This window comes from Phoxinus phoxinus (assembly GCF_949152265.1).
Source record: "Phoxinus phoxinus genome assembly, chromosome: 1".
Classification (NCBI taxonomy): domain Eukaryota; kingdom Metazoa; phylum Chordata; class Actinopteri; order Cypriniformes; family Leuciscidae; genus Phoxinus; species Phoxinus phoxinus.
In genome coordinates this window covers 17,214,951-17,229,087 of record NC_136876.1, presented here as the reverse complement: position 1 = coordinate 17,229,087, position 14,137 = coordinate 17,214,951, and the positions used below count along the sequence as shown (strand labels likewise).

The window sequence follows — 14,137 nt, the reverse complement described above, 5'->3', positions numbered from 1 at the left end:
AGGTCATCCAATTGTGTCCAAATACACTTACTTACAATTGGACACAGTAAGTGTAACTACATCACCTTAAAATATTGTGTTCCTTGGTTCACCTTGGTGCTGTTGATAATACCAACCCTTTGCTTCTGCATATGATGTTTTTTTCCCTGGTTCATTTGTAATTCAACCGTCATAGTTCAGCTTGCTAAAAATTATTTTAAATGTATACATGTAAACATTCCAAAATACAACAAATACACAATCGCTCAGTCACGTGCACTAAAACTGAAGTAGACCTCTCAGCGCTGTTACTTTGGGTATAAGTTTCCACGACAACGAATGTACTAAAAACGCCAACGTTGTTCCGAGCGCTGTCATTTTATTTATGCTTCTTGGTCCATGAAAAGTGGGAACCGAGTGATGCTGTTTATGAATGCTGAATTCGTGAGAATGGCTAAATCTGCCCTGCAGAGGGAAGCGTTATCGAATACTTCAACCCTCAGGTGTAAAGGAAGTTCCCCTTGTTGCCACGTTCATTTGAATATCAAAATGTTGTTGTTTGGTTTGATCTAAATGTCCCGTTATTATCATTTGTACGTCATGATATGATGCCTATCATGCCTACATTTTTCAAGTTCCTGCTACATGAGAAAGATTCAGTGGAGTGGATGAACGAATTAAAGTGACTGAAAGCACAATGACCTTGTTTGAAGTGTTAGGAAGGCGCTGAGTCATAACTACTGTACACACACACGACCTTGAGCTTTATTTAAGGCTGTCAGCAACAGTGACGCGGGTTTAATATGCCCAGGCTGAGGTTGGGAAAATGCCGGTTTGTCTGCAGGTGCAACAATGACGTCATGTAGGCCTACCTGTATCATGACAATGACTTGTGCTTATAAATGTTCTATTGTGCTTTTTCTTTTCCTGGTCTCTGATTTTTTTTTTTTTTTTTTTTTTTTTGGCTTTTCAATCCCTTTCCTTTGGAACAAACTTTTTAATTTTTTCTTATTCTTTTTTAGTTTCCTCTAAGAGCTGTTTAATTTATTTTAGAATATTGTTTTCCCGCTTTCCAGTTATCAATTTTTTTTTCTTTTTTCTTAATTTTGTCAAATCGATTAATAGCAGTAACATAAAAGTTTGTGTGTATAGCCCATATAGGCTATAGTATATATATATATAGGCCTAGCCTATATATTTACAAACATCGATGCGATTGATCGATTTGACAGCACTATTTTCTTTCTTTTTTTACCTTTCTATCTTCTATTACAACTTTTTTTACACAAGTAAAGTTATTGGCCCCCATTACCAACCACTCATTTATAATAGTTTATTTTAGAGTGTTTTCGCACTTTCCAATTATCACCTTTTCTTCTGAACTTTTGAATGTTCTTTTCTTAATTTTGTCAAATCGATTAATTAACATAAAAGTTTGTGTGTGTAGGCCTATATATATTACACATATTTACAAACTGCGATTGATCGATTTGACAGCACTATTTTCTTTCTTTTTTAACTTTCTATCTTCTTGTACAACTTTTTTTTTTACACTAAAGTTACACTAATTTTAAAGATCGTGTAATTAGGCCTATTTCTCTTGTAGATTATTGATTCTTTTTCTTGATTTTCTTGTCTTGAACTTTGAGAAGGGATCCGCCAGGATTGTGACATGCAGTTTATTGTTTGCGTGAATCTTTTGTTCCTTTCATCATGTGATGTCATAGTTTCCTCTTTCTATTTCTTGATCCATAATTACACTACCGTTCATAATAAAACATGAATGCAGAATAAGTAGGCCAGCACATACGCAGCTATTACTCCCTAATATTTTGCTGTGAAGCTGTAACAAAACATTTTCCTGATGACACAAAGTGAGTTGTTGTGTTGTTCAGGTCAGGTGCCTCAGAGAATCAATCCGACGATTTAATGAGTCTTTAGCATCTCCGTGACTACACACATTCATTCCGCCCACTCTCTCAGGAGAAAAGGAGGTGTGTGTGTGTGTGTGTGTCACTCCCACCTGTTCACTCCTCTCCGTGAAAAGCATCTTCACACGAGCGACAGAGGTCGAGAAAACAACAGGCGCAGGTAGACTGACAGTCACTCACTCACTCACTCACTCAGGGATTTACAGGAGCTACAAAACTCACACATTTCATTAAAGGTAAGAGATTCTACTTTGTGGAGCTTGTCTATCGTGAATATACCGTTACACCTTAAAATACCGTTGAAATGAAGAATGTAAACCGGTTCTTTTAATGACCTCTACAAACATCAGTAGCCTAGGCTACTTTGTGACTGGATATAATTCAGCTTTTCCACGCAGGATCATGTATAATGCGTGTTTTGAACGTGTGTGTGTGTGTTTTCGTTAATGTCCGTTCGGAATGACTGAGGTCTCACGAGAGACTCGCGCTGTTGTTTTGGTTTTCCTCACAGTTTTTTCCTCCTGAGTCTTTACTGTTTCTCGGAGTTGTAGGTTAATAATAACAACACTGACAAGTCTTGTTCTCGCTCACATCTTTACATTGTACACACAATGATGTCAGCCATTATTTATCAGCCAATCTGAAACTCGCCAATATCTTGCAAAATATGTAAAACAATTCTGTTGAAAGTAGCCTACCATGATAAGCACTCTGATACGTTTCTTCTGCTCACCACAGCTGCGTTTGTTTGTTCAAAAAAGACCTACAGTAAAAACAGTTGCTGATATTGGGAAATTTCTATTTGAATATATTTTAAAATGTAATATTTTCCTATGAATTTTCAGTGTCACATGATCCTTGGATCCTTCAGAAGCTAATTCCTATATGATGATTTGATACTCCGTTATTAGCTATCAATGTTGGAAACAGTTGTCCTGCTTGATATTTTTTTGGAACCTGTGATACCTTTTTCAGGAATTATTGATGAATAAGTGAGAAAGTAAGAAAAGTGAAAAAGAACAGTATTTATTCCAAATATAAATCTTTTCTAACAATAAGCCTATACATCTTTACTGTCACTTTTTAAAAATAAATTCAACACATCATTGCTGAATAAATGTATTAATTTATTAAAAAAAAAAAAATTAGCTATACTGACCCCAAACATTTGACCGATTGTGTATTTTGTTACAAAATATTTATATTTGAAATAAACGTTTTTTTATTTTCTTATTCATCAAAGAATCCACAGGTTTATAAAAAAATATGAAGCAGCACAATTGTTTTCAACACTGATAATAAATCATCATATTAGAATGATTTCTGAAGAATCATGTGACTGAAGACTGGAGTAGCCTAATGAAAAATAACATATTTTAAAATATAATCAAATAAAAAAAAAACTTTATTTTAAATTGTATTATTTCGCAATATTACAGGTTCTTTTCTGTATTTTTTATCAAATAAATGCAGCCTTGATGAACAGAAGAGACTTTCAAAAACATAAAAAAAACATGCTTTTGACTGATACTATATATATATATATATATATAGCCAACACACACTACGGTAGCAAATGCTTACCAGAGAGAAGATATTAATAGGAAAAAGAAATCATATTAATTCACTAGACGATCAGGACTGATTGAGAACTAGTCAGTAATGTGGTGTAAGTAAACTTTTTAGACCTCAATTGTGAATGCAGTGATATAAAACAAAGATAATTCTTTTGTTAACTTGATTTATTTTTTATGTAGCCTATATTATAATGCACATGTTGAAAATAACTGATACTTAACCTGACATTAAACAGCCACTGGTATTGTGTCTTCTATGAAAAGTTGCATGCATCAAAAGTCTTAAAGAGACATTAGCCGTCTCCATTTCTCCCAGTCCCCCGAGCTCATGTCCCGTGCACACCCATACATAAACCACTTCATCTTTTTTTCCAACCGGTTTTAACGTCACTGTTGCCTGTGATTTACCTCTGAATATAGGAAACCCGATATGTGAGTCAGGTATCGAGTTTCAGGTGATCCAAAACCAGGTTAATCAAGCAGAACACGCCTGATAAACATTAACACACTCCTATGAATGATTTTCATGTAGGGAAAAACAAGCATACTAGTGTGTCCCGCAGGCTACACGTACCGCACAGATCTGAAAAAAGCATTTTCATTTCAAAGGGTAACACACTGTTAACGTGTTTGTTTATCATTTGTCACCATGGACCCGTTGGTCATAAAGTCTCGTGGGTGACCAAACTAATTATACTTTACAGACTGAATTCTCTTTAATGAGGAAGCAAACCGCTGATTTTTAGTAAATTGCTTGTTGTTGTTTATTGCAGGAACACAAGCAACAATATAAAAAGTTTTTAGTTTTAGTTCTTCATCACATGACAAATCAGCAGACTGTTAAACAGTGACCTGCCTTTTGACCCTCAGATGATAAAATCACTATATTATCTCATCCTACGTTTGCTCAGACAACTTTTGTGCCCATACAGAAAAAAAAACTAAATATATTTCTACCATTTGAAAGTTTAGGGTCTATAAGATTTTTACATGTGTTTGAAAGAAGTCTCTTTGCTCACCAAGGCTGCATTTATTTGATCAAAAATACAGTAAAAAACTGTAATATTGTGAAATATTATTACAATCCAAAAGAACAGTTTTTTTATGTGAATATATTGTCAAATGTAATTTATTCCTGTGATCAAAAGCTGAATTTTCAGCATCACTACTCCAGTCTTCAGTGTCACATGATCCTTCATAGATCATTCTGATATTCTCAAGAAACATTTCTGATTGTCATCTGTTATGTTGAAAACAGTTGTGCTGCTTAATAACATGTTGTGAAAAAAATGTTGTAACTTTCAGGATTATATTGATGTTGAGAAAGTTTAAAAGAGCAGCATTTATTTGAAATAGAAATCTTTTGTAAAATCATAAATATCTATAGTGTCACTTTTGATCAATTGAATGCATCCTTGCTGAAAAAAGTGTTTTTTTCGTCACTTCATAAAATAAGATAAAAATCTAGTGTATAATTACGTTTGGAGTCCTAACATTTGATGTCTAGTGACGATAAAAACGGATCTGCTATTCTATTGGCTCAAGGCAAATCTGTGCCTGACAGCCTGTAATTGTGAAACTTGCCGCATCAATACGGCTTCATTGATGCTTTTTGAATGTTTATCTCATCTGTCTTTGGACAATGACCCGATCAGAAGCTTCTCTTCACCTTCAGCCTGAACAAACATCTGAGACGCTGTCCTTTGGATTTACTTTGGCCTTAAAAGGTTGTGGATGCGGCAATAAAAACCTATTTAAAGACCTATACACTGTATAAAAAAAAATAAAAAATGAAAAGATCAACAAGTCATGACAACATATTTTTACATTGCTTTAACTCATCAAAATAAGTTAAGTAATTTGTCAACTTTTTTATATGATACAATATTCAACTGATTATTTTAATCAATTTCATATAATTTAAGTTGAAATTGCTTCTACAGCCAAGTTTACTTAAAAATGTCCTAACTGTAAAGGCCTCGTATACGTGATCTCAGCTTCTGGCAGGAAGTGATGCGTCCCCTGCCAGCACCTATAGATGGTCATATTGGTGGACAATGACAAGCAGAAGTGTAGCTCATGAAATGAGGTTATTTGTGTTGGTTTTGAGATCAGGTTACTGCCACGTACAGTAATGCGTCTCTGAAAGGTGCAGTGTGCAGTGTGTCGAGGATTTCACGTTGTGTTTTACAGGAAATGCTCTTGTAAAATCCCCTCACCCAGTTTCCTCGGAGTCACTGGCAGTAATTGTTTTGGCAACAGACGCACATTAACTTCACAGAGTGTTAATTACCACAAGCAGGAAATAAAGTCAAGAGATTGCGGTATGATGTCATGTAAAATATTTTTTAGACATAACAATGGGCCTCATCATCAATATCTTTCTAAGAGTTTTCGTAACAATAAACTTCCTAAGAAAAGTCTACGTCGGATTCATGACGTTCAGTAAAATCCTGTCATTGTAAACGACTGTAGAATTAAATAAAATGCAGTAACCAATTATTTGGAGCAAACGGTCATCACTTAAATGTGCGTAAGAGTGATCTTGAGTGTGCGTAGATTTTGTTCTTAGCTAAGTACAAATCCAAGATAAGAAAACATTAGTGAATGTCAGACTCTTCGTAAAAAGTGCGTAAGTGGGGTTTAAGAACACATTTCTTCGTAAGAACGGTTGGGGAATGAGGGCCATTGTATTTAATGATATATATATATATATATATACACCACACACACACACAAACACACACACACATATATATATATATATATATATATATATATACACACACACACACCACACACATATGTATATATATATAGGCTATATATGTGTGTGTGTGTGTGTGTGTGTGTGTGTGTGTGTGCATGTGTGTGTGTGTGTGTGTGTGTGTGTGTGTGTGTGTGTGTGTGTGTGTGTGTGTGTGCGTGCATATGTGTATGTGTATATAAAGCAAGAAACTCTGACCGTCTGTGTGAGGAGTCACATGCTCAGTGTCCCTGATTTTCTCGCGTTTGAATAGTGACCTCGAATAGTGCCGAATCCTGTTATTTCTTATCTCAAACTTTTGGACCTCGCTCTAAGTGTGGAAGAGTAAAGGAAGGTCCCATTGTGTTCCCTATAAAAAGCTCAAAGACTCTTTAAATATTAGCTCAGGTCCTTTGGTCTATTCACAGCCCTATTAAAACACGGATCTGACCTTTAAAGAGCACTCAATAGGGCGTATATATGTACAGTATTGGTATATAGGTATTACGCACCTTATTCAGGTTACACAAAGGTTATTGACGAAACTAAAACAATTTCCAAGTTCCTAAAATTTTTTATTTATTTAGAGTCATCTGAAATCAAGTGACCATAAACCTTAGATTACAGACATAATGCAATGCGTATAGAGTACATATTTGTTTCTAATAAAATCTCACTTTTAATAACCTTGACTTGAAAGCTGCCCAGTCCTTTAGGTGCTGCTGTTTCATGTACTTCGAATGAGACATATCTTTGGAGTTTGGAGACTTTGCGTGTGTAATATTTTAGGTTTATACTGTTGGAGCGTAACTTGTCAGCGAGCCATTTCCTGTATAAGTGACCGACTCGGTTTGCAAGGTTTGCATGAAGCTCTGACCTGCGAGAGCAGCGTTTTGAGGTTAACGAGAGTCGTAGTTAAATCAGTTACTACAGCAAAACCATCGTCTCTTCCCCACAGCATTTCCTGGACCGCGTCCTTTGTCTTGCAAAATCATCCAAGCAATTGTGTTTATTGTATATTCAGTATCCGGAAATTCATTCAAAACTGAAAGTTAACAATTTTACAAGTTTTTAAGAAAACCGGTGAGAGTTCAGGCAAAAACAAAAGTCATAGTTCTTTAGCATTAATTATTGTCTTCTTCTTTTTCAGGTGTCATATCCATCCTATAACAATGGGCTGCTTTGGATTTTTGAAAACGATGATGTTTATCTTCAATGGTATCATCTTTGTAAGTAAAGCTCGTGCTTGTTTTAAGAAAAGTTCAGATTTTTGAGTTGCACACATTCCTCAGCATTCTACAGCGATGACATCTAGCTTGATTATGGTTCAAATAATTCTGTGAAAATCATTTCAGGTTTATCTGCTTTAATTGCCTGTGGCTGTTTCCTTGTTTTGCATGAAGACAGATGTATCTACTGTACATAGTTTATTTCAATCCGAAACATCGATTTACATTTATGTTCTCAGCTGCTATATACTGTCTATATAGTAGGCCAAGGGCGATAAAGGGTGTCGCTTTTCTCCAAATCCATAGGCAACAGAAAAAAACAAGCAAATCATCTCATTTTCATGTGGTTTAGGTGGGTTGGATGCAAATCATATTGCTGCAAACGTGCCTCTTTTGTGCAGACAAAACAAATATCTTGCTCAACAATGACATTCAGGCATTTTACTGGTCCAAGTGTGACTTAGTGGTCCAAATGCATTTGAGGGCCTCTATAGGAGGGTGTTTTAAAGGGGTTCTATTATGTTCTTTTGCATGTTCAGCTTTCTTTAGAGTATAATATTGATATAGTATAGGTTATTTTAACGATCTGAAGTATCAAACGCGAAACTTTGCAAGTAACTTTGTGGGCGGATGGCAAATCTAAAATGGGTTGGTCTGAAGTAGCTCCATTACTCATAGATGTGGTTTGGGCGTAACGTGAAATAAAATGTGTAAACCCATTCCAGTTTCTAACTCAAAAATCGAACTGTCTGTGTTTTTGTGGTGTAGCTGGCAGGAGCAGCTATTCTGGGAGTGGGGATCTGGGTGAAGGTGGACAGTGGATCTGTCCTGGGTCTTCTGCAAAAAATCCCAGATGCCCCAGGTCAGCTGGGGCAGCTCCTGAACGTGGGATACCTCCTGATCGCGGTGGGCGCTGTGCTGCTCATCCTGGGCTTCCTGGGCTGCTTTGGAGCGATCCGAGAGAGCAAGTGTATGCTACTGCTGGTACGTCAACAACACACAACTCCAACTGCTACACAATACCAGCTATAATAGCCAACTAGAATTCTAGTTAGCTAAAATCATCACTAACTGGCTGGTCTTTATATGATATCTATTATTATATCATATATCCAATGTAATATGATATGAATATCATTAGTGTTAGACCTTTAAATGCAAATCAAAAGCTCAAGGAAAATGAACATAATGCCTTTATTTGATAAAAAATACAGAACAGTATAACTGTGAAATATTATTACAATTTAAAATGACGTTTTTCTATGTGAATATATTGTAAATGTCATTTATTCCTGTGATCCAAGCTGATTTTTCAGCATCATTACTCCAGTCTTCAGTGTCACATGATCCTTCAGAAATCATTCTGATAATTCTAATTCATTAATTTCTGATTATTATACATGTTGAAAACAGTCGTGCTGCTTCATATTTTTGTTGAAACTGTGATAAAAAAAATGTCAAAAAATTTAAAAGAGCATAATTTATTTGAAATATAAATATTTTGTAACTTTATAAATGCCTTTTTTGATCAATTAATGTGTCATTGCTAAATAAAAGTATGATTTTATTATTTTTTAAATCTCACTGACCTCAAACTTTTGAACTGTAGTGTATATATCAGTTTCCCCACCATTTATTGGACTTACTTTCATATTTGTTCATTCATTCAATTTGTCTCTCACTGTCTCTCCTCCTCAGTTCTTCATCATTATTCTGATCGTCTTCATCGCCGAAGTTGCTGGAGCGATTGTGCTTCTGGTCTTCAAGCCTGTGGTAAGTTTGTACACATAATATTTTCCACAGATCTCTTTGTCCATGCAGAAGGAAATACTCAAACCTCTAACTGTGCGTTCACACCGCCGGCAGCGAGAGCGTCAAATTGGCCGGAAGCCATTCATTTTCAATGAGAGCCGGCGGCGAGCTCCGGCGAGGGCGGCGCGGCGCGTCTTGGACGGCGAGAGCGGCGAGAAGAGTTGAAATCCATAGACAGTATATAAGATGGACACAGCGACCCCATAGACTTCAACGGAGAAAAGTGAAGCCCATTTGAAGCACTCACTTCCTGATCGCCAGGCGAACTGCGCAGGCTCAAACTGAGCTTGAACACGTGAGCAACGTGTCTGACATCTGTCAGTCTTCTAGTAGCTGTGCGGAGAGAAATCTGAATCATTCCCTTCCGAATCTCGCAGAGACGGAGAGCATGAGTGTTAGCTGTCCATGAGCTAGCAGCAGGATCAACTTTATCACTCTCTGTGGGCTACTCCCTTCACTTTATCGGACTTAATGCCTCCACGTCCCCCTGATTGCCTGCGAGCTTCTCCGCCGGTCTATACGGTAATTTCTCTACAGTGCGACAGAGAGTCGCGTGAGTTATGACGCAATCGTTAGCCTATTTTTACAAAAACGGCTTCTATGGGGCCATAACGTAAGGTACAAGGTAATAGAGCCTTTTATACATTGTCGAGTTTCTTTAGAAATAAATAATGGACAAATGGAGTCTTTGGACGCCTCAGATGTAAAGTTATTCGCTGTCAAAGTGACGCAAAAATGAATGGGAGTCAATGGAATGCTAACAGCAGGTGAAGTTCTGCTACAATGGCGGCGCCCGCGGAGGCTTCAGTTTCCGGCGGATGGATTACCCCCTTGTTGAAATCAAGTCAACTTTATGGTAATAAGCTATGACGCGGTTCGGCGGCAAGCAGCGGCAACCAATCGTAATGTAGAAGTCCTCCGCCTGAGAGGATACCAGAGAACACAATCCTGTAAACTTTGGTTCCGACCACATTAGTTCCTAAGCAAAATGGAGGAAAAGTTCATTATTTCTGTTGCGGGTTTCCCGTTATTGTACGACGTGTCCCTGTTTACATACAGGGACATTAATAAAAAGAACGACGAATGGAAAAAGGTGTCTGAAATGGTTGGTGTTTTGTTACTTTCACATTTAAAAGATTTCATTAGGTTAACTTATACCCTACGTGTAGCCAGTATGCACAAAATATGATACTGATTTATGTTCAGTTCTTATTTGCTTTGCGGCTCCTTTAAATAAAGTTTTAAAAAAATCACGCATTCTAAAATCTACGTCAGAGCGTCCCCGAATCTCACGGCGTCGATGGCAGGGCGGCGAGAGCGAATTTTGCCGCTCTCGCCGGCGGCGGTGTGAACGTACAGTAAGGCTAAAACATATAAGGCCAAGGTACTCAAGGCACTTTATATATATATAAACAATCACATAACACGTAAACCTCTTTGTTTGTATATTTCAGGCAGAAAACCTCATAAGTCAGCTGGGAGATGAAGCTGTGAAAGGCATCAGACAAGGTTACGGGTCAAACGCAGACCTTACCGGACTATGGAACACGACTATGAAAGGGGTTTGTGACACTTTGGCTAATAAAAAGGAATACAGATTTACCACAGAAACATACTCAAAATTATACAGAACCTTGACAGTCTCATGTTAAATAATAGATGCAATTCTTCCATTTTAATATCGAATATTTCTTACATTGAGACTTGTGATTCAAAAGGAATATAACTGAATCAGGCTGATGTTAAATCTAACTGTCATTGCTTCTCCTTTAGCTGAAGTGCTGTGGATTCAACAACTATACAGATTTCACAAATTCTTACTTTGTGAACGACACCAGCAGTTACCCAGCTCAGTGCTGTAGTGCATTTCCCTGCAATGAGAAGGCAGCCATGAATTCTGTGAGGCTTGAGGACAATATTTATATTTATTCGTATGCGGTCTCCAATCAGCTCTTTGACCTTTATATTTGTGTATCTTTCTTTTCTCTCTCTCTCTCAGACTGTACCAGGTTGTTTCCCAGCACTAAAGAAGCTGGTAGATGATAATGCAGCTGCCATCATAGGTGTCGCACTGGGCATCGCTGCTCTTGAGGTACTAAACACTTTATTTCTGTCAATCATTTTAAAAGTGAGGAAATCTCATACTGCTTACGATGGAAGCTTGTTTCCGGCAATGAATACAAAATTAAAAAGGTTATTGCGACCTTTAATCTAATAATTCAGACCCCCCCCCAATAATCTGCCAGTTCATATCACGTTACGTCTTTAACCATGGGAAGGGGAACTCAACACTGCGTCTTGGATTGATGCTTTCAGGAACATCATCAGTGGTGTCTGAAGCATGTGTGTAAATACGACAATTTTCTTATTACTCCGCACTTATAACGAATGCAACGCAATGAGCGCATCCAGCGTTTATGTTACATGCGCATACAAACAAGCAGCTTCTGAAGACACGGACGCTCTCTGGTACTGACGTCATGGACTTACGTCGGCCAATGAAATAGTTGTGAAATAGAAACGTGCTTCAGACACTGGTAACGCTGATGATGTTTCCCATAGTGTCAATCCAAGACGCAGTGTTGAGTTCCACTTTCGTAACACTCTTTTCTTATAATTCCTAGGTTATATCTCACAATTCAGACTTATTTCTTGTAATTACAAGTTTAGTGAAGAACCGATTTCCGAGTGAGAACTGCTTGATAGGCTATAAACCCACTATTCTGAGTTTATAACTTGCAATTACGAGTTTATATCTTACAATTCAGACATTTTCTCATAATTCCAAGTTTCTATCTCATAATTCTTTTACTCGTAATACCAAGTTTATATTTCAATTCTGTGAAAAAAAGGGAGAACTGCTAGATAGGCTATCGCAATTCTGACTTTTTATTCAGATTTAAAACAATTCAGGCTATAAACTCGCAATTCTGACTTTTTTTTCTCTGAGAACTCAGAGAACTCAAACTCTGAGAAAATAAAAAAAAAGTGTAAAAAAAAGAAAATAAATAAAGGCTTACCGGTATGTGTCCAAATCAGACATGTTACATGTATAATGTATTCACATTTCTATGAAAGATTACAAAAACAAACATCTTTTCTAAGGTAAAAACCCTTTTACACAGGTAAAAAAAAAAAGATACATTTTCAAAAATAATTTCTTCTTTTAACTTCTGCAAAATGCTGCAAAAAATGTCAAACACTTCGGTCTAGCATTGAAAAAACATATATATAATTGTATGTACGCTCCCTTAAGAAAATAAATGTAGTACATTTTCTGTTGTTTTTAATTGGTAATACATTTATTTACAATAATTACAAACTTAATATACCTAACTGTAACTATATATATATATATATATATATATATATATATATATATATATATATATATATATATATATATATATATACAGTACACAAAGCCCTTTATGATGGTAATGAATCTCTGTGACGCTAATGGTATTTATTTCTCTCTCTTTCTCATTTTCAGCTTGCGGCGATGGTTGTGTCCATGACCCTGTACTGTAAAATAGGGTCTAAAGCTTAAGCTGATAAATGTCTCACTTTGACTGAAATATCTCTCTGATGACTCTTCCATTATGGAGGATGAAGTGGATCAAAACGACATCACTGTGACTTCTACAACCATTTCCAAATGTATCAAACAAACAGACTTTGCAAGTCGCTCTGAATGCCTTGAATGAAAAAGAAGTTCAGACCGTTAAGCCTAAAATTTTAGGGTTTTGAGAGATCCCATTTTACTATAGTTATGTTAAATTAGGCAGTTTTAGCTGTTTTAATGCTTAATGTTTCCCTGAGACTATTTTCACTTTTTTTTTACTTTGCCTATGCAATATTTAAAAACAGAATGCTTTGTTTAATTGCAATACACCCATGGCTTTTATTTTTTGTAATGTGAATTGAAAGATTGTCCTACTCACGTGCAATGACCAAAAAAAAAAAAAAAAGGCCAAATGTTTTCTATCAAATGTTGCTGATTGTAATTTATTGTAAACTTTTTACAAGCCATTTAGCCTGTTCATAGCAAAGCACAATGTTTTATCTTTAAAGTCTGTGATGTATAGAGTTTTTACAACAACCACAACAAAAATGATATCTAAAATGTTCATGTAATATGTTTATTTTGAAAATAATTATAAAGGCAATATGGCAACTTGTTGGTGATTGTCATTTCTTCTCCAGTTCAGCTCCACTAATGTACCGGTACATGCAGCCTAACATTATTGCAAATCACATAATCATATTTTGTGTTCTGTATTCTGCTGCCCTCCAGTGTTATGATACCGCAACATCGATGCATGACGTGGATGACGTCAAAATATAAAATACTAAAAATGCTGGAGGTGGTGTAAAGAACAGAAAGATATTCAGGAAAACATTCCATATTCATTCAGAAAACATATATATTTTTGGTGTCGCTGATCATCTTAAAGATGATGATAATCAATTTGAATTGTTTATTCATTGGTGGTCATTTATATAGGCCTACATAAAACTGTGGTGATGATTAAATGATTGAAATTAGGTGAACAAAATATCTGAGTATTATTTATTTACCATATCACGTGTTTAAATTTTTAAAAAAATTGTGTTTATTTAAATGTCTTTTAAAAAATGGTTGTATAATATTATCATCAAAATTGTGCTCTCTAAAAAGTAATTACTAAAACACACACACACACACACACACACACACACACACACACACACACACACACACACACACACACACACAGAGAGAAAACTAGTGGTTGTTCTAGACCCTTTTTAGACCCTGTCTGTGGTCTCAGCCCCCCTAAAACTACGATCATATACGCACATGAACCACGTGCACAGAAA

The 14,137-nt window shown here is 36.2% G+C and overlaps 2 protein-coding genes across 3 annotated transcripts in view; one reads left to right on the top strand and one right to left on the bottom strand.

The window, feature by feature from the left end:
* LOC307009008 (uncharacterized protein) overlaps positions 1–14,137 on the bottom strand; it is a 416,885-nt gene that overhangs the window by 361,715 nt on the left and 41,033 nt on the right. The gene's annotated exons all lie outside the window — the stretch shown is intronic.
* On the top strand, positions 1,825–13,825 carry tspan34b (tetraspanin 34b). 2 transcript variants are annotated; one of them, XM_079613599.1, is made up of 8 exons: positions 1,825–2,146; positions 7,384–7,462; positions 8,231–8,446; positions 9,161–9,235; positions 10,729–10,836; positions 11,048–11,173; positions 11,274–11,366; positions 12,768–13,825. In XM_079613599.1, exons 2-8 carry the CDS (start codon positions 7,406–7,408, stop codon positions 12,822–12,824), a joined length of 732 nt encoding a protein of 243 aa, XP_079469725.1. In that variant the 5' UTR covers positions 1,825–2,146; positions 7,384–7,405; the 3' UTR covers positions 12,825–13,825. The 2 variants fall into 2 exon arrangements, with proteins under 2 accessions (XP_079469725.1, XP_079469726.1); XM_079613600.1 differs by having other exon boundaries at positions 1,940–2,070.